This window comes from Sminthopsis crassicaudata, chromosome 2 (genome assembly GCF_048593235.1).
Source record: "Sminthopsis crassicaudata isolate SCR6 chromosome 2, ASM4859323v1, whole genome shotgun sequence".
In the NCBI taxonomy this organism is placed as follows: domain Eukaryota; kingdom Metazoa; phylum Chordata; class Mammalia; order Dasyuromorphia; family Dasyuridae; genus Sminthopsis; species Sminthopsis crassicaudata.
This window is the reverse complement of record NC_133618.1, coordinates 122,218,568-122,244,066: the sequence shown is the minus strand read 5'-3', so window position 1 is coordinate 122,244,066 and position 25,499 is coordinate 122,218,568. Positions and strand designations below refer to the sequence as shown.

The 25,499-nt window shown below is 34.5% G+C and overlaps 1 protein-coding gene across 1 annotated transcript in view; it reads left to right on the top strand.

The window, feature by feature from the left end:
• ANTXR1 (ANTXR cell adhesion molecule 1) overlaps nucleotides 1-25,499 on the top strand; it is a 288,623-nt gene that overhangs the window by 35,998 nt on the left and 227,126 nt on the right. The window contains exons 2-6 of the mRNA XM_074287148.1: nucleotides 1,986-2,057; nucleotides 3,776-3,847; nucleotides 20,954-21,035; nucleotides 21,585-21,618; nucleotides 24,532-24,611. Coding sequence (XP_074143249.1) covers nucleotides 1,986-2,057; nucleotides 3,776-3,847; nucleotides 20,954-21,035; nucleotides 21,585-21,618; nucleotides 24,532-24,611 — 340 coding nt within the window. The remainder of the gene's footprint in view (nucleotides 1-1,985; nucleotides 2,058-3,775; nucleotides 3,848-20,953; nucleotides 21,036-21,584; nucleotides 21,619-24,531; nucleotides 24,612-25,499) is intronic.

Sequence of the window (25,499 nt, the reverse complement as noted above, 5' to 3'; positions counted from 1 at the left end):
TCCCCTGGCTAAAGAGCCAGGTTCTCTCTTCAGAGACCTCAGAACTCTTCTCTCTCCTTCCTTTAAAGGTTTCAAAGAAGTCCAGGGGTGGAGTGGACTTTCAGAATAAGGAGACTTCAGGAATGTGATAGAATAAATGCCTAGAGAGGAAGTTGAAGACAAAGCACAAGATAGGACAATTTGGATAGAGATTAAGCAGGGGAATGGGGAGACTGAAAAATCAGGGAGCAGAGGCATAGGTACAAGAAGTAGCTACAGGTGGAGCTCTTGAAGTCTATAGAGCAATTCAAAGCCACAGGGGCCTCAAAGTAAGTTTGCTTCTTTCACCGTTTTACCAAGTGCTACTGGCAGTGACTTTTAAGAATTCAGAGTTGCCTTTACTAAGACATGTGTATAATGTGCTCTTGGTTCTGCTCGCTTCACTCAATATCAGTTCATGTAAATCTTTCCAGGCTTTTCTGAAATCAACCTGCTCATCATTTCTTATGGAACAATAATATTCCATTGCATTCACACACCATAACTTAGTCATTCTCCAGTTGAGAGGTATTCATTCAATTTCTGGTTCTTTGCCACTACAAAAAGGGTTATTAAAACATTTTTTTGCACATTTGGGTCCTTTTCCCTTTTTTATGATTTTGGGATATTGATCCAATAGTTACACTGCTGCATCAATGGGAATTTTTATTTTTTACTTGTAAATTTTTATATTCCTTTGGGCACAATTCCAAATTGCTCTCCAGAATGGTTGGATCATTTCACAACTTTACCAACAATAAATTAATGTCCTAGTTTTCCTGCATTCCTCTCCAGCATTTATCATTATTGAAAAAGCATAATTTTTAATGAACATCTTTCCAAAAAAGGGTCTAAAAGAATAAACAGTCATGCAGAATTCATCATCTGTCAAATTTGTCAAATAGTATGTTAAGTACTAAATAAACAAATACAAAACTGAAAATAGGTACTTTCTCTCAAAGAGATTACATTCTAATAGTGAAGATATTACATGTTAAGGAGTGAAAGGATATTTTCATTTGTAAAGTAATAAATGGAAAATGGAAATAAAGTAATATTTTATAAAGTAATAAGGGGAGTAACAAATACAATCACAGGGCAGTACATTGACACATTAATTCCAGAAGTAATAAGAATTGATTTAGTTATACCTCCAAAACTAGAAAGGGTAGAGGGGAGTAGAGAGACAGTGATTATGGCAGATGGTGAGGGAATGACTCTAGCCTCTGTTCTAGAAATAGGCTTACATGTAGTGGAAGATTGAGTCAACCACCAATCTAAATAGTGGGGACCCCAGTGTGTGTGTTCTGGGCATAAAAAGGTTAAGTCATCCATGGCTTGGTTTCTGGTCTGACTGGCATGGCAGCTGATTAGGAGGTGCTCGGGAAATGAAGATGAATCAGAAGAGCCAGTTCAAGGGAGCGCCATGGGCTCTGACAAGCCTGAAAAACTGTTTCATTTTATGGGAAAAAAAAAAAGGACCTATTACTACATACCTGACCTCAAAGTCTAATTCTGAAGATAGCACTTTATAAATCCTAGCACATTAGAATCAATCTTTATTCAAATTGTCAGTATAATCCTCAGGAAGCAAAACAATTATCTTCCATTTAAATATTAAGGCATGTTATTCTTCATATGTTTGTTTTTAAAAATGATCTCTTGGAATAAGTTTTAATTATTTTTAACAGTTTCAAATCTTGTTCATCCATTCCGTGTCGATAGATCTAGGAAAAAGTTCTTTGCAGCATATGGACTCCTGGTAGTGGATTTATGGCACAGTTAATTAATTATTGTGGGTTGCAATTGAAGGGAATATCAACATCAGTGAAATTATAGATCTATTGCAACCAGCTAATGAAGAATTAGGGATTAAATATAAAACAACTACAATAGAAAATAAAAGAATAAAAATGAAAATTTAAATGGAGCATCATCTCATCCCCAATTTTTATTTTGTTTTCTAGATCAGGAAGTGTTCTGCACCACTGGAATGAAATCTACTATTTTGTGGAACATCTGGCCCATAAATTTATAAGGTGAGACAACATTCCTGCTTGTTTTATTTTATAATTATAAATGAGTTATTAGCTTCTGACATCATGCTCTCTAGAGAAATCAGGCTGGGTAATAAAGCCAGATGCTTTTTTTCTCCTCCTTTGTTTGGATTTCAATTTCAACAAAATCCACTAATTAAAAAACCATTGAATTTCTTTGGGAGTATCATTGCTGGACAATTTTGTCAGTTCCCAAACAACTTCCCTCAAGACTGATGTTTCTGAGACTTTCAATGGATTGCTTCAATTAATACCTAACTAATCTAAGCAAGATGATATGCTACTTTAGAAAAGATGTCGGAATAAATTAATTTTCAGGGAGTGAGGGGTGAATTATATAAAGTATTGCATGTCACTGTGCCCCCAAACTTAGTCATGGACATTTCCATAAAGTTGGATTATGAAAAGGGAGCCATTTTTTAAAATCAGAAGATGTGTCTGAAACAAATTTAAATGATTTTTAAAAAGTAATTATTTATGCCCCTAGAGGCTACCTATTACATCATTATTATCCTTTGACCCAAAATATAAGTTCCTTTTCATGTCCCATGAATTCAGCTAGTGCTTTCTTAACAATGGCATTGTAGCTAGCTAGGAGTATGAGGAATCAGGGTAAGTCCTGATACTCAGATCTGTGATATTTTGTTTTGTTTTCTGGATCAAGATGAAAAGGAGAGAGCTCACCTCTGATTAGAAAAGTGGATGAATTAAGATAAAGGATGCAGAAAGGAGAAAGAAGATATAAAGATGCCAAAGAATAAAAACAAAATGCAGATAACCTGAAAAAACATTTGTTGAGTTAAAAAAATAATAGGAATAGTTAAATCATGAATTCATGATTTCAGAGCTGATAGGAAATTTAGATATTACTCATCCAAGCTCTTGTAAACCTCCTTAGATTTCTACACTGAGAATTAGAAAGATTAAATGATTAGTAATTATACAGACAGACAGTAAATAAAAATTAAAAAAACAAAACAACCCTAGAATCCAAAGCTATCTTACCTCTAAACCTAGAGTACTTTGCATTGTAGGATATTGCCTCTCAAATAAATCGAATTGAGCCTCACTGTTGAATCCCAGATTCTTATGGTAATGGGGTTGAAGCACTTTTATGATATAAAACAATAAACAGATCCAGAAAGAGAAAACATGTAGAAGGCATAAGACTTAAGGAGAATAATGTGTTGAGGTCAAAGACAAAAAGATATATAAAAAAGTACATATTAATAGACAAATTTAAGAAGCTAGGTCAAGAAAGTGCAGAAATGAGGAAGAGAATAGTCAACATAAATAACAGTAAAATAACACTAGGAGAAAGCATAATCTGACAAAATGGCAGCATACTAATCACATTGCTTCTTCACTTCACTGTTACTACCTCAATAAGCCTACATACTTGGAGGGTCATCTCCTCCAACTTCCTCCTCAATGCATCTCTGATAAATGGTTATCCATTGTCATGGGAAAATCACTGTAAGTGGATGCTTTGGGATTAGATTTTTATATAACTAAAGGTATCCAGATTAGCAATTTTTAACCATTTTATCTGCCACTGACCAAACAATTAGTCCTAATCTGAATCAAGAACTTTACAGTTACTTGTGAGTTGGTTTAACATAAAGGGATAATGACAGACAAAAATTTAAAAAATATGAATACTTGCTGCCTTTTTTAATATACATTTTTTTCCTTTTCAGCCCTCAATTGAGGATGTCATTTATAGTGTTCTCAACTAGAGGGTCAACCCTAATGAGGCTAACTGAAGACAGGTAAGAATTTTCTCCATTTTCAAAGTCCAACTCTCCCAGAGCAGGTTTGAAGTTTATCTATTAAGACCTGCAATTTAATCACTACATTTTTATTTAAACCAAGATAGGGAAGTTTTTGGTTTTGTCTAGCTATTAGATTATTCTTAGCCACCCTTTTAAAGACTAAGACATAGACCAGAGCTTCCAGAAAGCCTTTTCTAATGAAACTTCCTCAACAAATTCAGCCTCTTCAACCTCATAAGCAATACTCTCCATCAATCACTTACGTAATATTTTCAATTATAATTATCTATGTCTCATCCACTTACTAGACTTGAAACTCTATGAGGATGAAGTCAGTTCCCCAACTAAACTTTAAATATTCTCCCAGGATCAATCAGAACAATCTTCTTCATAGAATAGGCACTTAACCAATTTTTAAATCAATCTATTGTTGCTAGATTCTACTGATTTTCATTAAATTTGAGTTCTTAGTAAGAGATGATATTCTCCCATTCTTCTTTCCCTCTCTTCCCCACAATTGGATTTATAATTTGATCGCAGCGGGTAAAATGTTTTTAAATGGCTGTATTTTATCTTATGGAGTGAAATGTTATTTTTAAAAAGTAGCAAATGATTAATGAAAGATATTGTCCAGATTTGATATGTAGTTGAATGAGTTGCCCATTATCTTAGTCCCTTATTATATATATTTATAACAGGCAAGTGAAGATGGACAAATGTCTGGATTTAAAATGAATAGACGGAAAAGAAGTTGTTGGATCACATATAGATAAATGAAGCACTTTCAGTGATCCCAAATAGATGCCCCAGCTTTTAAAAATCAATTATAAACTTAATCATTTAATCAATAATAATCAATAATGCTTCGTGACTCTGAATCATTAAAGACTACAATTTAGAAATATCAAATATTTATACAACTCATAGGGCAACATCATAGTATATTACCATTGAGAACATGAACAATATTTATATGGGACATTGCAAGATCCTTTGAATATGTTTGAAAGGAGCTTTGATGATATTGAATTTAGATGTCTTCGATAAACATAAACTTTTGACAATAAAATAATTAAATAAAATAAATAAATGTTTTAACAATTCCTACTCAGAATTAAAAACTTTAAGTATAAGTTTAGTGATGGAATGAATCTATTATTCCAGAACCAATCTAGCCAAGTACAGAGAAACTCAGCATCAGGTGATGTCATTTTCATTGCAGCAACTAACAAAATCATCAATTAAGGCATGTAGGGATGATAATTTGCATCTGTAGAAGGAATATAATTATATCTGTGCTGATGAAAACATATATCTTTGAAGTAATGGAACATTGTGTAACAGGCAGTCTCTAAGGCCTTTTTATATATGTCCAAAAAGTCAATTTCAAAATTATAAGATCGAGAAAGGAAGCATAATTAAGCAATAATTTATGTGAAAAACACTTAGTAGACCTATATATATATATAGTATACCTATAGTAGTTCTATATAAATCAACAGTATGACCTGGTAATAAAAAAAAAAAGTTAATGCAATCTTAGTTTACATTAAAACATTGCCTACCAAAAACAATGAGATGACAGACCTGTTTTACTCTGACCTTGTTTGATAAGTAGTATACTTTATTCAGTACTGGATGCTACATGAGAACTGCTAAATGAAAATTAGTAGGAAGATCAGAAAATGTTTATTCAGGAGAAAATAGAGATCTAGAGCTATAAGATAACCATCTGAATTATATGAATTGTTATCACATGGACTAAGAATGAAACTTCTCCTGTATGATCACAGAAGTTAGAAGTAGGAGCAATGTGTGGTAGTTATAGAATAGAGTTCAATAAAAGGTAAAGATAATTTTCTTTCTGATAATTAGAGTTATCCCCACAACCAATTAGCAGTCTTAGTTCCCCATTCCTAGAGATTTTATTGCAAAAATGAAATGACTACTTATCAAGGGTATTTCTGTTCAGATAAAGGTTGAATTAGATGACTTCTGCAGTCTCTTCCAAGGCTGAAATTTTGGGGATTTAAAAATCTCCCAGTTATATTATTGGGTGGAGGAAAGCAGGTATTATTTCCACTTGATAAACAAGAGGACTAAGATAATATCTCATGGTAATCCAAGCCTTCTCCTTAGAATTAAGATCTCCTTTTTCCCTAATGTAGTCTTCTTCTGGCCACTTACCTAAGAATTTGGACTTTTTGACTCTTAATTGAGAGTTCTACTTTTTTCCTTCTATATTTGAATTATGGGCTTTTAAACTGTGGTTCACGAACCCATATGGGGTCTCATAACTGAATGTGGGGAGCCCACAAAATATAATTTATCATTAGTAAATGTTTGATTTGTATAGTTATTTTATATATCTAAAATCTGGGATCATATAAACATTTATTGGGTCAAAAGGGATGGTGAATGGAAAGAAGTCCTGGACAGGGAAAAACTGTAAAATACTGTAAAATTCCATTAAAATCTCTCCAATACTTTGAACAAGACATTTCCATCTACATACAGCATTGTAGATCTCATCTGATTTCTATTTCTTCAAGAAAGCCTATTCTGTGGGAATCCTGGGGGCTGAATACTGAAGAATATTCCCTCATCCCCTGCTCCTTCATCCAATCCTCAACAAGTTTTTCAAGGAATTGTTTCTAGTTCATTCTACTCTATCTACACACAGCAGGACATTTGGCAAAGCAATAAAACCCATTAATCATCAAGTATTTTTAAATGTTAGATGCATAGGATTTTGGAGAGAATACAAGTTTACAAAGTCCATCCACATATCAGATGATGAGATTTCTGACCCATTTGAATTTGCCATTCCTAGAAAATATTTAGAATGGTTTACCATGTTTTCTACTTCACCATTCCCAAGTTTTTGCACCAAGAGATTCAGTTATTAGTTTGCTTTGTTTTGCTAAAAGCAATGTTGATTCTGGGCTGGGTAATAGTCCAATGTCATTCAGAAATTATTTTTCAAATTCCACATGAGTTTCAGCATCAATCAACTGACTATCTTGGAGAATTAAATGTTTATAAAGGATTTTGCAGTTGATTGAAATATTCTAAAATGTTACCAGTCTATTAAAAAGCTTTATACAGGGGCTCTCATATTAGAAAGTGTTTCTTATATGGGCTTCTTATGAGAAATACATGGAACTTTTAATAATAACTAACTTTTAATAATAATTATATAGTTCATATCGATAATCTTTAATCTTTTCAAAATACTTATCCCAGTACAACCCTATGTAGTAGATGATGCAAATAGTATTACCATTTCATAGTTAGAACTGAAGATGAGAGAAGTGAAATAATTTGCCCACTGTTACAAATCTAATAAGTAACATACCTAGGACTTGAATCCAAACTCTCTAAATCAAAATTCTATAATATTTCTACAAGAGTTTGAAACCAAAATTTAACCTAGCTGCCTCACATTTATTAGTATAATGCTTTCCCCAAAGAGCCTCAACATCCATTATTTCTTTTTGTCCTCACAACAGTTGTAAACATAATGAAATAGATTTTAAGAATACCTACATATAATAAATGGATATTACATGCAATATAAATTAATGTGTATAATTATATATTATAAAATAAATATTTAAAAGCTAATTTTATTTATTTACAATTTTATTATTGAATTATAATTTTTTTCTCCTGTATGTTTTATATTTGAGAGGTTAATAGGCAAAGAATTGTGTTAAGAAATGAGTATATCTAAAGGAAGGAGAAGTAATCCAGCCCTTATAATTATTAAAAGTGTAATTGCTATTATATAAACATAGTCATTAAAGTATATTCTAGGGAATTAATGTTTCCACATAAAGCAATGTGTATCAAATAATTTTTAAAAAATTGTTTTTCCTATAATGTTTTCTTTTAATTCTTACCTTCATATATTGAAATTAATTATAAATCATATTATCACAAAAGTGGGAAGGATAACCTAAGAGGTCATCTTTTTGCCTCCCCAACTGCCTAATATGGTGCTTTGCAAATAGAAAGCATTTTAATACTTGGTTGATGAAATTAATTAGTCCAAATATGATTTTACTAATGGAAAACAGAATCAGAAAATAATATTCGCCCATGCTAGTTAATAGCTGAACTAGAATAGAACCCTGATTTCCTGCTTCTTGGTTCAGTATTTATAAGATCTCAGAATGTGCACTTGAAAAGATCTTTGAGATGATCCAAATTAGGGCCACAGTTCCAACATTTTAGAAACGTTTGTTCTATGGAGGTAAAAAGAATATCTAAGGGCACATAGTAAATAGTAGAGGTGGTCTCCAAACCCAGGTCTTTTGATGCTTTAGCCCAGTGATCTTTCCACTGTCCCCATTGGGCTCTGTAGCACAGGTCCAAAAACACACATTATATTACATAGCCCCTACATCATAACAACCTCTGAATAAATACTATGTTTTTCCTAGTATATAAATGTATCCCTCTTCTATATCTGTGTCTTCTTTCTCTCACATAGATCACCTTATTTTTTGTCCAATAATATTCTTTTTCCATTCACAGATTCACGTAAGGAGTAGATCTTTCAGAGTGTTTACTAGTAGTAGTTAAAAGCATCAATAAGAATAAATTATATACAGTAGTGTTATATAAATACAAAGTTACCCAGGACTCTTATTCTTATCTAAGACCATCCCTTCTATCCTACTTTCCCAACTCAGTTATAAAATAACCAATATAGAATTAGTCAGCCAACAAGCATTTATTAAGCACCTTCTAGATACTAAATGCTGTTCTGGAAATTTTTTAAAGCAAAAACATAAATGCAGATCCACATAAGTCCAGAATCAGTAGGTAATTCCATTCCACTCCCATCTGTTAACATCTGGTAATTCCATTTTCTTTTTATGAAGGATTTCTGGCACTCAAACATACCTGAACTTTCTCGTCCATAAGACTTTTGGTCTTCTTCCCAGAAGGCCTCCTGATGCTTCTATTTCCTTCTAGTGATTTCTGAGAGGTCAAATATTATAATGGAGAAAATGCTAGATTTGGTGTAAGGACAATTTGGTTCAATTCCTGCCTCAAACCTTACTAATAATGTACCCATAGGCAAATAACGTAACCTCTGTCTATCTCAATTTCCTCCCATGTAAAATGTCAATTATGGTAATACCTAGTTTCTAGGGCTGTTATAAAGTACATTATACATTTGTTTATTTGCTTATGACCTATCGTATCGTGTATAGAACCACAGTATCCCACATTTAGAGGGGAAAGGGATCTTAGACATTCGACCCAACTGAGGCTCAGAAAGGTTAAAACTTACTGATGGACATAAAAGTAGTAAGTGGCAGAGGTAGGCTTTGAACACTAATCCTTTCCTTGCACTATGCAATTTCCCTTATTTAAATTATGTGGAAATGCCCCTTATTGATGCAAATCAGCCATTCCTTAAAATAAGATACAAAAAATGATATATAAATGTGAGCTATCATTCTTCTGGGGCCAGGGTTTCTGGTGAAGCCATTATGCTAAAGACTCCATTCATATGTAGTTGAAAGAAACACTAATAGGTTTATAACACCTCCTCAGACTTATAAAAAATATTTAAGCAAGGATATTTCTTTTCTATGAATTACATATAAAAAGTGTGTCAAAAGAGAGTTTCTGTCAAAGGACCCAGTCAGAGACATGCTTTCCATCAAGTGAAGTAGTCAAACTTTCCTTGTGGAATTGGTCTTACTTGGTCCTCAATCTCCTCTCTTCCCTGTAGAGGCGAAGTCTACTCATTTATGGTTGATTGTGATGTTCCCTGTTCCCAGAATTTCGAAGTTATATAGAAAGCACGAAGACTCAAAAGGGCAAACATATGAGGACTTAATTCAGTCTGAATATGGAATGCCTGAAGATTCTTGAGAGCCATTTCATCAAATCTTTTGACTACTCAGGAAGAAGCTCTCCTAAAATTTCTGGGTATTTCCTACAAGTTTTAACTGCAGAATTATACAAATTTTAGCACTGAGAGACTTTGCAGGTCTTTAGCTCTTGAAGGATAAAAATTTTTCTATAACATACCTAATGGATGGTCATCTTCATGAAGATCGAAATGAAGCAGGTTGTATTCAACAACCTCTAATTTCTGTTCTAGCTCTTAATCTGTGGTCCTGTGACTTCAAATGATAAAGAATTCATTATAGATCCAGCTCATTTCATTTTTGGACAGCTCTAATTGTTAGATACCTCTTTCTTTTATTAAGGTTAAATCTATCTATCTGTAGTTTCTACTCCTTGGTTATTGTTTTGACCTTTCTAACCAAACATAATAAATCTAAGTTTTTTGCCATATGACCATTCTTTAAACATTAGAAGAGCATCATTATGTTCATCACTGAGGCTTTGCTTTTCTAGACTAGAAATCTCTAAGTTCTGTAACTCTTCCTCATGTCATGATTTCTCATGAACAACTTATAGACATGTTGTAGTTTGTCAACATGCTTCCAAAACTGTGATGTTCAAGTCTGAACACAAATATTCCAGATATAGTCTTATGTCAGGGCAAAGTGGAATTCTAGCTTTTTGATTCTAGAAATATTAATAATAAAAAATAATTATTAGTATTTGTATTGTGCTTTAAGATTTGCAAAACATCTTACAGTTATTACATTTCATCCTCACAACCACTCCAAGTGATAGATGCGATTATTATCCCCATTTACATCCGTGGGAAAACTGAGGTATAAAGAGTTTAAGTGATTTGCTCAGGGTCATACAGCTAGATGTTTAACATAGTATTTGATCTCAGGCCCTCTGGACTCCAAATAAAGTATTTTATCTATTCTATCAACTGCGGTACTATTACTTGCTTATTATTCATTGAAAATGCAACCTAGATCATTTAAGTTTTTATGACTTTTATATATATTAAACTTTTATTCCACTAAAGTCTCCAAATCTTTTCATATGAACTTCTATCTAATCATGTCTCCCCCATCTTATATTCATACACTTTTTTTTAACCTAAATTGAATTTTGGTCTTTTGTTCCATCCTTTCAATACTTTTTTTTTTTTAATCTCAATTGTCTTCAGAAAATATTAACTATTCAAGCCTTGTGCCATAAATCAGAGAACATCTTCATGCAATTGATAAATTGATAAAAATATCAAATAGAACATAGTCAAGATCAGAGTCTTATGATATCCATTAAAAATGTTCTACCATATTTATATTAATCATACTCTCCATTCTATTCCAATCTAATTTTTCAACCACTTTCGAAACTACCTCTATCATTATCCAGCCCATATCTATCTCATCTATAAGCAGAGCCTGAGAATTTATATGTATTATATCATTATTTTTTGTTTTCATATGGTTTTACAATATCTCATCCATGTTTATTAAAGTAACTCTCAATCATATAGCTAATTTCCAGGAAAATAGATGGCATAGCTCAGGATGGATGTAGCTTTAGAGGAATTGATTTCAAATCCTGACTGTGCTATTTTGCTACCTTAATTATTTTGGTCATTTAGTTTCACTGTGCCTAATTTTCCTCATTTTTAAAGCAAATGGGGGAATTCTAACAGAAATAAATTTTACTAGACAACTTTGTTTGGCCTTTCTAGCTCTAAATCTCTTATTCTATAATCTAATTTATTTAATACCATTAAAGCTGCTCAATCCTTTCTCTTGCTTCCAGCAAACAATACCTTCCAGGTTTCTGTACTTACAAATAGTAAACAAGCCATAAAGTGTTCTTTGTAATTGAGCTATTGTTTTTAAAAACAAAAACACGCCAAGAGCAGAGAGCAAAGAATTGATGAAAATCATGCTGAAATCTAAGTAAACTTATCTATAGCACTCTTGATTTAGTAATTAAGAATTACATAGTCATTCTGACAAAAAAAAAAATGGAATTAAGTTAGACTATTTTCACTTATTCTTAATGAATCATGCTGCATTATTTTGATCACTGCATTTAAAAAAATATAGAGAGAGAATATTTTAAAACCAGGATTACATGTCAAATTTACCATCCTACCACTCAAAAGATCCTTCTTTCTCTTAAAAAAAAAAAACAGCTACATCCTATCCTCTGCCAATTGTGCTATTTGCCACAGCTGTTCAGAGATGCCCCACAGCCACCCAGCAATCTGGTGCACACATGGCTTCAGTCTTTTGGAGGGGGGTTGAGGAGGAACGAAACTGGAACTCACAGAGAACAGCCAGGTGCTTTCTTCTCAGCTACTTTCATGATTATTTTCATTTTCCTCACTCTATATAAAATAGTTCCTTCCCCCCCCCCCAGCCAATCAGATAAATACTTCAGTACATGAGAAAAGTCTGGGATTTCCTGATTATTGATACCCTCACTCTGGGTCTTGTTACATGACCCAGATCATTGCTTCCAAAATCCTTGTAGATGCTTTTATGAGCAACAGGGAGAGGGTGTAGGGAGGGAAAGAGGGAGAGAGAGGGCAGGATGGAGGGAGAGACAGAGGAACAGAAAGAGACAGAGAGAGAGATACACAGACACACAGACACACAGACACACACAGAGAGACAGAAAGACAGAGAGAATTGTATCTTGATGCTTTCCTAAATGAATAAAACAACATTGCTTAGTATCAAGCTTCTGATGAGGAGCCCTCAGACTTTAGCATGGCTGATCTTCAGAGGAAATGCACAAATCTCTTGTGGTAGGTTCCATCACTGCTAGCACCCACAATAGCTTAGAGACTCCGGAAAATCAAGTCAAATAAGGAACACATTTATTAAGTACATATCTACTATGCTGGGCAGCTAGATGGCATTTTGGTTTGAACACTGGGCTTGAAATCAAGAATTGATATAAGGGGGCAGCTAAGTGGCGCAGTGGATAGAGCACCAGTCTTGAATTCAGGAGGACCTGAGTTCAAATCTGATCTCAGACACTAAACACTTCCTAGCTGTGTGACCCTGGGCAAGTCACTTAACCCCAGCCTCAGAAAATAAATAAATAAATAAAATAAGAATTCATATAAGGCCTGAGATACCTACTAGCTGGGTAATGAGGTATCATAGGAATGGAATAACAATAAATACAGCCACAGGATCACAGAATACATGGATGGGAGGAGGTTAGAGTGTAAGAAGACTGGAAAGATAGGAAACAAAGGTACTTCCACAGCTCAGGAAGTATTTGAGGAAGTTCATAGTAGAAATGAGAAAGGATGGTGGAAGTAAAATTATAAGTCAGATATTTATAAGCAAGAGCTTGGATATACTGAGGTTTAAGGAAGTGAAAAGCCTGAGCTGACAGAGCAGCAACCAGAGAGATTTGGACATATCCATATGCTGGATATTACCATTTCATGATCTATACACCTCCAACAGCCCTCCCCCCTTCTGCTGCTTTTAGTCACCTGTACCATAGGGATAATATGGGGATGGAGGGACAGTAAATACAAGGCCTCCTGGGAGAGAAAGCCCCTAAGGGATAGGGGAGGTACTCCAAGATGGATGTGTTTGTTGGGAGTTGATATTTAGGAAGAGCAGCAGCGTTTGGAGAAAGGGGTGTACCATATCCAAGGAAGGAGGCTTTCTGGACTTCATGCAGAAGGTTATGGTAAAGTCATTAGCCCTGATTAGAGAGTGAGTCCTTCCATTCCTAATGGGGACACGAATACATGTATTAGGAAAGGGCTAGACTAAGACCCCTGGTGAACAATAGACTTTGCCATGTGAGCATCCATTTAGCCTAGAGAATAGAAGAATTATGGTCAGAAATATTGATATTAAGAGATCTTGGAGATAGTTTATTCTCACACTCATTTTTCAGATGAAGAATTGAGGCTCTGAGAGATTAAGTGATTTACCTAAAAGCAAACAGGTAAAAGAAGCAGGATTTGAACACATTTCTGACACCAAAGGGGAGCTAGACAGCGCAACAGTGCATAGAGAGCTTGACCTAGAAACAAGTCTACTCTTCCTGAGTTCAAATCCACCCTCAGACATTTAAAAGTTGTGTGACTCTGGGCAAGTTTACTTAACTGTTTGCCTCAGTTTCCTCATTTGGAAAAAGAGCTGAAGAAGGAAGTGTCTTTGCCAAAAAAATCCCAAAATGGGGTCATGGAGAATTGGACAGGATGGAAAAATGACTGAACAATTCACTCCAAAATCAATGTTCTTTCTACTATACTGCCCTCAGTAGGGAACATGATAGCTATTTTGAAGGGTTATATACATATGAGGGTTTAGATAAGTTCTGCTGAAAAGCACTTTTTAAACCTTAAAATCCTATCTAAATGTGAATTGTTGTCTTTGGAAAGTAGCGCTAAAAGCAGGGGTAGAAATTTGCAGAAAGGCAGATTTCTGCTTCATTTAAGGGTAAAATAAAATCCTTTTCAACAATTAGAATTGGTCAAAGGTAGAATATATTACTTCAGGAAATAGGTTAATTGATAATAGATTCTCCAGTCCCTTGAACTTTACAGATACAATCTCATTTAATCTTTGAAACAATCCTATAAAATAGATGCTATCTTCATTGCTGTTTTACAGATGAAGAAACTAAGGGACAAAGAAATTAAGTCACACAACTTGTAAGTGATTGAGGCAGTTGTGTGCTAAGGATTAGCTGATTTCAGGCCCAGCACTCTATCTTTCTTGCCACCTAACTGCCTCTCAAGTAGAGGGTAGATAGCTGTTTGTTGGGAATGTTAAAAAGGAGGAATTCTACTTAATTACATGTTGAACCAGAAGGCTTCTGAAATCCCCTTACTTGATATTAGTAAGGCAGAGAGGTTGGACAGCGTTGCCCAGATTCATAGTTTACACTGATGACACTGTGTTACCTATAGTAGTGATTCACAAACTTCCTCAGGGTGATAAAACTCTTCAGTTTAATAAAATTTTGGCTGAACTTTTACAGTAAAATCTTCTAAAATTATTATTTTAAATTGATATTAACAAACTACAGATTCATTTAAAAATAAATTTGGGATGCTCCAAGGTTTCTTGGAGAAACACTGGCTTTAGGATTCCAACTTCTCTGCTTGGCATACAGATCCATTTCCCCCTGGCTCAAAATCTATTCTCCCAGTCTTCGCATGCTCCAGTCTAGCAGTTACCTTTTTTTGTCTTTTCCACTAATAATAGTCATCTGAGTTCATCACTCATCAGAATACTATATGCACAGAATACTCTTCTCCCTTCTTACCTTGTTCTTTAGAATCCTTAGTTCCCTTAAAAATTCAGATTAAATGTAATTTTATAAATAAAGTCTTTCCTGATCCTCTCCCCCACAACTGCAGCCTTGAAACTACTTAAATTCTGTATATATTGACATCTGTACCTGTTAGCAGCTCTTTTGGTAGACTTATTTGTGGTTAATTATTTAGACAATTGTTTGTGTCTAACTCTGTGACCCCATTTGGGGGCTTTCTAGGTAAAGATACTGGATGGTTTGCAATTTCCTCCTCAATTTATAGATGAGGAAACGGAGGCAGACAGGTTGTTTTTTTTTTTTTTTTAAGGCTGGGGTTAAGTGACTTGCCCAGGGTCACACAGCTAGGAAGTGTTAAGTGTCTGAGACCAGATTTGAACTCTGGTTGCAGACAGGGTTAAGTGACTTGGCTAATAAGTGTCTGAGGTCAGATTTGAATTCAGGTTCTCCTGACTCTGGGTCCACCCTCTGTCCACTGTGCCTCCTAGCTGCACACCTAACTTGTTTGATTATTATAAAGTCCCTCTTTTCTCTTAATGATCCCCACCATTGCACATTTATAATTATTCTTTATTAAAACTTCTCATCCCTCCTGATCTTATATCTTATAGTGTTTCGAATAATACTTACCTTTTCTCTAAGCCTTTTGAAATCTGCTGTCACAACATGTAGTATACATGTAAATCTCTACTTAGCATTCCTTTTCTTTTCTCTCATGAATTCTAAGATGTTCTTGATGATATTTTTGCATATGTTTTGAAAATAAAAAAGCTTCAATAAAAATGTACTTGATGAGTTTCTACTTCATCAGTGAGTTTTTCTTTGTTAGTCAAAATTAGTTCCAGACTAACAGTTGTCCTCATTTGTCCTTCCTTCTGAAAGATGAAATCATCAAAAAAGCAAGTCAGGAATTTCTCAAATGCTTTGCTTCTTAAGACAGAGGAAAAGAGACAGACAGACAGAGACAGAGACAGAAAGAAAACTACAATTCTTTTAAAACATTTTGCAGATTTTTTTCTAGAAAACATCTGTAGAACTATGGCACTATGCATTTCATTATTATGATCCTTTTGGAACATTTGTTTGAGAAGATTTTTCATATCACAAGTTAAAAATGTATTTACTGGCATTTCAGAGAGGGGTCTGTGTGACTAAGTGCCTTATTTAATGTTTAGAAATCTTGAGAGTTAAGAGTTTTGGGATAGAATCCAAAAGTTATTCTTGGGCAACCATCAGCATCTTTTGGGCTCTTCCTGGAGTTTGCTTTTGTTATTGATGTCACTGGGGGAAAGGATGTACCTCAAATACATCTCTGATTTCTTGAGCAAATTGATCATGCCATGTCATCATTAAAAGATAAACTTCTAAAATCCTTCTGAAATGTAAAACACATAACTCATTTAATACTTGAAAACAGGAATATTCTGTTCTTTTGAGGAGACAATGATAATATTACAAATGAAAATAAAAGACCCATATAAAAAAATAAGAGGAATATGTAGTCTTGTGAAAAATTTATAATATACTTCCTTTTTTTTATTCAGAATTTTAAAAGAAATTATTAAGTAACTTTGGGTATAAAAATATTATGAAACATTGGGTGAGATAAAAATCTTCAGTGACTTGCATTTTTAAGTATCATCCAGCTTCCATTTCAAGACTTTTAGTTATAGAAGGACTCATCACATCCTAAATCAGCTCATTTTATGTTGGGATAGCTATATTTAGGATATTTTCCCTCATATGTAGCAGAATTTTGCTTTTCTATGACTTTTACCCATTGGGTCTAGTGTAGCCTTCTGGGCCCAACTGGAACAAGCCTGTTTTCTGCATAATCCCTTCAGATATCTGAAGATAATTTTATAGTATGGTCCCTTGCTCCATGGAAAGAGTGATGATCCCTCTTATACAATACAAAACTGCATAAAACATGGGGACCTGGCAGCTTTTGAGATGTTTGATTCTGTTTTCCTTTTCTATTTTTCTCAGGTTCAGGGGACTCTTTTAAGTAAATGATTCTGAAAATCATGACTTTAACCACAGTCCAATAAAATCCTATTTGTTATTAGACTGTGTAGAAGATACCAATCTTATAGCAAACACATTTAGTTAATATACCAAAGCAGTATAAACAAACCAGGAAGAAGCATTTCAAAGTCTTATAAGTCCAAGAAAATTTATTGAATGGAAATTGTGGACAGGATAAGGAAACTGTCATTGAGTTCCCCATGCTCCCTTTGCATTCTCTTAGTGGCCAGTATGAATATCTACTAACTCTTGGGTAGTCTAGAATTCACTTTTCATGGGGAGTGTAGAGTCATCAGATTGCCCATCTCCCCACAGACTATAGCTTGCTTTTCAATCTTTCCTTCTTCTTCTTCCTTTCTTTCCCCTCCCCTCGCCTTTCCCTCACTTTTCTTCTTCTTTCCTCTCCTACTTACATTTCTTCTCCTCCTTCTCTTTCTTCTTCTCTCCTTTCTCTATTTGCCTTTCTTTCTCTTTCTGTGTCTGTCTCTTTGTCTCTCTATCTCTTTCTCCTCTCTATTTCTGTCTCTGTCTCTGTCTCTGTCTCCTCTGTCTTTGTGTATGTCTATACCTTGTTTCTGTCCATCTCTCTCTCTTTGTGTCTTTGTGTTTCTGCCTCTGTATCTCTCTGTCTCCCCTCCTCTTATTCCTCCAGTATTCTTGCTCTAGTTCATCTTCCTTTCATAATGGCTTCTGAGAAACATCCAAGGATTCCCTGGACCTGATCCCAGTTACTTCTTCATAATTTATTATTAATTTCTTTGGCTATAATACCCAATCAACAATCATGTATTAAGTTCCTCCTATGCACTAAGCTTTAGTTTTGAAATAGTCCCTGAGCTCCCAAAGCTTAAATTCTATGTGAGGAAATCATATACCCACATACAAAACTAATATGGGGTAGTTAGGGGGAGAGACTGATGGGGGTGGAGATCAGGAAAGATCTTATTTAAGAGCTGGCTTTTGAGTTGAACTTTGAGGGAAACTGGAAATTCTATAAGGTGAAGAGGGGGTGCATTTTAGGCCTGAAAGATATCCTTTGCAAAGATACAGAGTAAAAGAGAGAATGCTGTACATGAAAAAAAAATTCAGTTTTAATGGACTACAGAGTACATTAAGAGGAGAAATATATAGTAGACTGGGAAACATAGTAGGTTGTTAGGACTTAAAAGACCAATCAGAAAAGTCTCTGTTTGGCCCTAGATTTAGTAGGGAACTACCTAAGCTTACTGATCAGGGAAGGGATATGGTTAGACCTACTATTGATATGTGGTGGATTTATTGGAGAAGAGGAAAGACTGAAAGCAGAAAGATAATTAGAAGGTGACTGCACTGGTCCAGGGGAGAACTGATGAGAATCAGGCAATTTTACTATTTGGTTCTTTCGCCATACCCTTTATCTTCTTATTCCAGGTGCAAAGCTCTCTAGGAATCTTAGATTTCTCCACTGAATAGCCTGAAGCCATTATAATTTCTTTCAAAATTTTGGGTGTTAGTAGTGAGGTTCTGAACCTATAATTTCATCATTTTTGATAATTCTTAGAGGGAAAATTTCCTCCATCAATGCTAATTAGTAAATCATCCCTAATTTTTAGTTTTAGAAATTGTCCTAGGTCACTGAGAGGTTATGTACGAGTAGGATCACACAACTAGAATATTTTAATTCTGTTGACAAGTTCAAAAGTAAGTGGAAAACCAAGTATTCTTTGTGTTCTGGGGCTGGAGTGAGAATCATTACTGAAGAAAATTAGACAATTTAGTTTCTAATTCTGGTTCTGTGACTTACAACTCTGTGGCTTATCTAGAAAATGAAGACAGTAAAGACTTCTAAGGCGTCTTCCAGCTCTAAATCTGTGACCCAGCAGATTTAACCATTCTCTTCATGGCAGAAGTCTATGTTGAAAGAGGCTTTAAAGAATATATATATGTAAGGCTTCAGAAGAGGAAAGTGAGGGTTCAAAAGCAAGAGCTAGGGATGGTAGGCCCTACATAAAAATTAATAAAATAAATTAATCCAAATAAATTGTCCTACAGTCAAGAGAGGTTTTGGGGCCAGGGGGATGAAAGAAAGAGGGATACACACCCTGCTAAGGTTCAGTGGTCTCAGAATAGTTAAGGAATTTTTTTCAACATACATTATAGATAGCTACTAAATTGAGATTTTTGAAACCATTTTTCTACTTCAAATCCAGTATTTTTTTCTATCTAATCAGAAGATATGGAATAAAGTCCTGGCTCCATCAATTTGTGACCTCAGACAAGTCACTTTCCTTTTCAGAGCTTTAGTGTTCTCATCTGTAAAAAGAAGTTATAATATTTGTGTTCTACTGATTTTACTAGATTATTGTGATAAAAAACTTTGAAATCCTTAGTGATATGTACATATATATCATGTTGTAACAAACAGTATAGTTGAAAGGTGGTTTAAGGATAATTTTGCCCATTGTATGACTCAATGTCAGTAAGTTCCCATGAAGATAATAGGAGCTTATCAATATTTTAAAATACTTTTTTCTCCAAATATTTTAATTCTAAGAAAGTCCTATTAATTCTAACTAAAACACAACAATCCATTGTCCAATTGGACTGATGAAGTGCTTCTGCTAGATCATGTATTTGTTTTTCTGGGCTTTTGGGGAATTCTTGAAGAAGGAATAGATTGATCTAGGGCTGAGGAATGCAATCTGATTGAGAATTAACTGCAAGTTGCATTAAGGGCTTACTTGAACAGATTTGGGAACATTTGATTCAGCTCATGACCTCACCAGACACAACAGCATCAATGGAATAAAGCCAAGTAAAAAAGCAATTTTCCCACCTAATCATTATTTGTGTTGGCACCAGGGAAACACAGATTTCAGCAAAACACATGTGTAAGCAGCTGGAACAGGTTTAGAACAGGCATTCCACTTGCAAGGCACTCTTTGGGTAATGGAAAAAATGGAATATTTGTCAAGTATCCCTTCTTTACCTGTCTAAGAAGACCATATAGGCAAGCAACTTATATTCCTTCCTATTTAGCACTATACTTCTAGATTTAACTAAAAATTATTTTTAATTAAACTTATTCACCATATAATAACTTCCACGACAGTAACCAATGACAGAAGTATTCATTCTTTTATGGAAATAATTGAGTAATTTACTTGCTGTTTAGTAATTCAGTCACGTCTTACTCTATGTGCCCATGGAGTTTGTCCATGGGGTTTTTGTGACAAAGATACCAGAGTGGTTTGCCAATTCCTTCTTCAGTTCATTTTACAAATGAGGAACTTAGGCAAACAGAGTTAAGTGACTTGCCCAAGGTCATACAGCTAATAAGTGTTTGAGGCTGAATTTGAACTCAGGAAAAAGAGTTTTCCTGACTTCAGGCTTGCCACTGTTTCCATTGTGCCACCTAGCTGCCAATAAACTGTCACTGAGAGGACCAATTTTGACTGGATAACAGATTTCTAGGAAAGCTTTAAAAAATTAACATCTTCTACTGGTTTTCTTAACTTCTTTAAAATCCAAACTAAAATCCTACCTTCTATTGGAAGACTTTCCCAATCCTTCCCTCTTAATTATCTCCTATTTATCTGTATAGAGCTTATTTGTACTTTTTGGTTTATTTCTTGTCTTCCTCTTTTGATTGTAAGCTCTTTGAGGGTAAGGTCTTTCTTTTGCTTCTTCTTGCATCCCCAGTATTAGCACAATTTTTGGTATATAGTTGATACTTAATAACCATTAATTGACTGGTTAGTTTGGCACTATTGGAATTAGCATAGACATTTGCCTGATACGGTCATATTAAAGCACTACCAATCCATCTGTGACATAACCAGCAACAACACCTCAAAAGCAAACATTTCCCTGATTGGTCTTACACATTATTTTTTTGGTTTTCAGAGAACAGATTCGCCAAGGCTTAGAAGAGCTACAAAAAGTCCTGCCTGGAGGAGACACGTACATGCATGAAGGGTTTGAAAGGGTAAATTTTTGAATAACTATAAAACATAAACCTATATAATCTTCAGAATAATACATTCTAGCCAGAGAAGATACGTGGATAACTGGATTAAACCACAAAAGAAATAGCAATAACAATTTTACTTTGCTTTAGGAAATTGTAGGTTGAAGAGAGATATCTAACATCTGTCTGTCTGACACTAGAGGTGAAGAACTCATTAGTTAATGCAAATCTTGGCAGACAGAAATAGCCCACAGGAAGTTTCCACCCTTTCCCCAAAGAGATATCTTTGCTGGTTGGTAGAATAAGGAACTTCATTAGATGAGAAAATGTCCTTCACTCCAGCATAAGTAAAAAGGAATCACAGGTTCACATAAAGTATGACCTAAATAATTAATCCAATATGATTATAGCACTGATTAATCATGAAGTGAATTTTAGGCAATTAAGAGCCTTGTATCCAGATTCCATTCTGACTGAGAGTCATATGCTAATCTATGTGCATGAATATTGCATTTGAAATGCAAACCATGAATCTCTCTCTGATCATCCTATTCATGTGTATTTCAGGCCAATGAGCAGATTTATTATGAAAATATTCAAGGTAAGAAGATATTATGGATTACCCAATTTTCTTTCGTTTCTTAGTTTGCTCCTAAAATTGATATTTTACACATTCAGCCTTATGCAGAGCTCATATATGTAAACTTCATACACAAAGAGGGTGGGAGGCAAATAAGAAGATGAAGGACACAGGTTCAATTTGTCTCTTGTTTACATAGAAGAAAATTCCCTTATAAGTAGCAGAGAACCCAAACAGTTACAGTAAGCAATTGTCATTTGGGTTGGTACCTTGTTTTCAAGTGTACATATATCCTTTTGTCCTTTAGATATCTCTGCTGCATGTGCAATTACCTGCTGGTAATTAGCTGGTAATTTATCTGGCTACTAAATTTTTTTTATCAGTATACTGACTATCCTATACTTTGAAGGAATAGGATTTATGTGCATTGCTTTTTGCACAACAGCTATTTTAGATTATGCATATAAAACATTTTGTAAATGAGGATGGAGGGAGAGATTGCTTAGTACTTATTGTTTCACAGCCTAATTTTCCTGTTGTTTTTTTTTTCACCATAGAGAAGATTCTTCCCCCCCCCCCCCCCAGGGATATAAAATTGTCTATTTTGGCATTCTCAAAGTATCATACCTAAAGCTTTTTTAGAGGAATTTCTAGGTAAAAATTATTTTCATAATAATTAATGTAACAGTATTATTAGCCTGGTAAAGCACCTCTTCTTTATCTAACTATATATCAATGTGAGAACAGACTTTCTTTACATATTTCAATCAAAACAACATATTTCAGTTGATTGAATGTAGAAGCAGATGAGAGACAGCTTCCTTCAATCCAGATATTAAAAGTTTGCAAAGATATCTAAAACAATGTCATTTTTCTTAAAAGTTTGCAAAGATATCTAAAACAATGTCATTTTTCTTACAAGTTTTTTTTTTTACTTTATAAGATTTTTTTCATGTTATCTTGTTATGTTCATATGTAATGGGCTTATTTTTGTTACTTTTAAATAAATGAAGATACTTTAATTTTTTCATATTACAATAAAATCAATCTATATAACTCATATAAACAAAAGATAAGGAAGTTCCCACTAATTTTCAAGAGTATAAAGGAATTCTGGAAACAAAAAAATTGTGAATCTATGGTCTAGATGATCTTTTAAATCCAACTCAGATCATAGGATTATAAAGTTAGTCCTGGAAAGCCCTTAAAGATCATCTAAGAACTATCCTTCTTTTATTATTTCATTTCAAATTACAATATGGAGACCTAGTATTCATTCAGATGCATAGTAATACTGGCCAGACATTAACACTAAGGATACATAGGCGAAAATCTCTGAAAACATCTCATGGGTTTTGATAGATGCTACAATACCATATTTTACAGTCAACTAATTCAGTTAACACAGAAATATCCTATAATATTCTTCTTCTTCTTATTATTATTACTATATTGTTCCTTGTGCTAGTGCTACCTATGGCATCAGAAGTCTTGGTTGTATTTTAGGAGATGCCATACTCCTTACAGACCTGGGAGGAAATTATTTAACTTGAGCTCCCAGAATTTTTTATATACATACATGTTTGCACACACATATTATATATATATATGATGAATTATAATGTTTCCTCTATTATCACGGATTTTATTTTATCCATTTAAAAACTTTATTCTGAGAGTCTACAGGCTTCACTAGATTGCCAAGGGGTCCATGAAGGGCAAAAATGTTAAAAAAAAAATTCTGCTTTAGCAGGTTATTATCAATTCCTCCATCTGCAGTTGGGCTGCTTACCTTAAAAGAATGTTTTACCAAAAGAAAAGAAAACCAAAGGAATTTATGTTTTCTGTACCAAGTAATTGCAGTGGCTCTGAATCTCAAATGTCTTGCAGAGAATATTTCCTGGAGTCACTCACCATTCTTAGCATGTGCCTTTCCCATGCTTTGTGCCTGATCTCCAGAAGGATCGGTGGGCCCCCCATTTTATTTTTTTTAGACAATGTTTTATCAACCCACTTGCTCTCTCTTGGGCCACCATTCCTCTTGTAGGGTGTTTGGCCATTCTAGTTCATTCCTGAGTTCTCTACTCTAGCAATGAAGCTTCAGACCAGAGAATTCCCGTTTATAGAGATAACAATAATGTAGTGGAACAATATCTAACATGGAGTCATGAGATTTGGACTCTAACGCTAGCTGTGTGACCATGGGCAAGGCACTATGTCATGGTTCTGACCTTCAGTTCAGACTGATGATAATGCTTTTATTGCCAGCTTCATGAGACTGTGGTGTGTGAAGCATTATATAGGAGCACATATTTAGAGCTGAAAAGGAGATCATAAGTCATATAGAATGTGTCTGATAAGGGATGACACCTCTTCAGAGACTTACACAGAGGGGGGAACCCACCCTGTCCAGTCTGAGAGAACTCTAATTGTTAGGAAATGTACACTGATATCAAAACTCTTCTCAATTTTCACTCAATGTTTATCTCTTTGGGTATTCCTTCTACAGGCTTGTAACTCAGCTGTGTCTTCAATGTTTTCCTTAAGATCATTTCTTGAGTTATTATGAGCAAAGGAATTTATGACCTAGTGGCTAATTCTGGGAATGATTTTCCCTGACTTAGCTAGACTGGTCTCCAAGTGACCAATCTCTATTAAAGGCTTGTATGGATTGGTAGGTCCTCTTGGTGGAGAGGGAGTTATAGGGTCGTCTTCATGCCATGATTATACTACACCTAATGCAGAGTAGTTGGAGGCTGGGAACTTAAAAGAAAATCATGTTTTCTCCTGTTTCTATTCTACTTGGACCATTCTGGTTCCATAATGTAATATATTGGTGGCTAAACTAACAATACATTTACCACCAGTACTAAGGAAAGTTACTTATCTTTTATAGAATTGTTAGAATGAATGAATTTGCTTTGCATTTGGCAGGCTACCGGACTGCCAGTGTCATCATTGCTCTGACAGATGGAGAACTCCATGAAGATCTTTTCTTTTATGCAGAGCAAGAGGTAAGAGATTGGGCTTGCCTAGCCCATCGCTGAATGCACACCCACACCCTATATTGATCTTGAATCTCTTCATACCAGTCAACATAAACTTGGTTCTTCTACTATCTTATAAGTTTCATGAAGTCATGGACCATGTCTTATTCAAATGTTGTAGGCCATCCATCACAATAAATCAGCCCTTTAACCAACATTTATTAAGTGTCTATCATGTGAAAAATTGTGCTACACTGGCAAATAAAAAGAATAGAGAAAACTCTTCTTGCCATAAACATGTTATAATGAGAAAGGCAATGAATCCATATAAAAATAAAGAGAAAGAACACAGAGTTAATAAATTCAAGTATGTGCATATTATATATACACACATATATATGCACATTCATGTCTGTATGCATATATACACATATGTATGTATATATTATCCAAAAATAGTTTGGAAAGGGCATAGCAAATTTGGGGGAGAGATTAGAAAAGGCTTCATGCAGTCTCTTATTCCTAAACTGAATCTTAAAGGAAGAGAAGGACTCTACCTTCTACCTTTAATCTTCTATTTTTCTTGTATATATCTTCCTTGTACATACTTGTTTTGTGTGTCCCCCATTAGACTGTGAGATCCTTCAGGGTACCTTTCTTTGTATCCTCAGCCCTTAGTATAGTGCCTTGTGTATAATGGGTACTTAATAAATGTGTATTAAGTGACTGACTTGAGTATTTGAAGAGGATAAGAAATAATTAGGAAGATTGCCTCTTTAAAAAACAAAACCTGGCTGAGGAGAACTGGATGAACCTAAAAAAAATGGGTGCCAGAAAGGTTAATTTGAAGCTAGAGACACACTGGACTCTTAACTTTCTACTAGATATAAGCTCCCTGGGGGCAAGGACCTACTC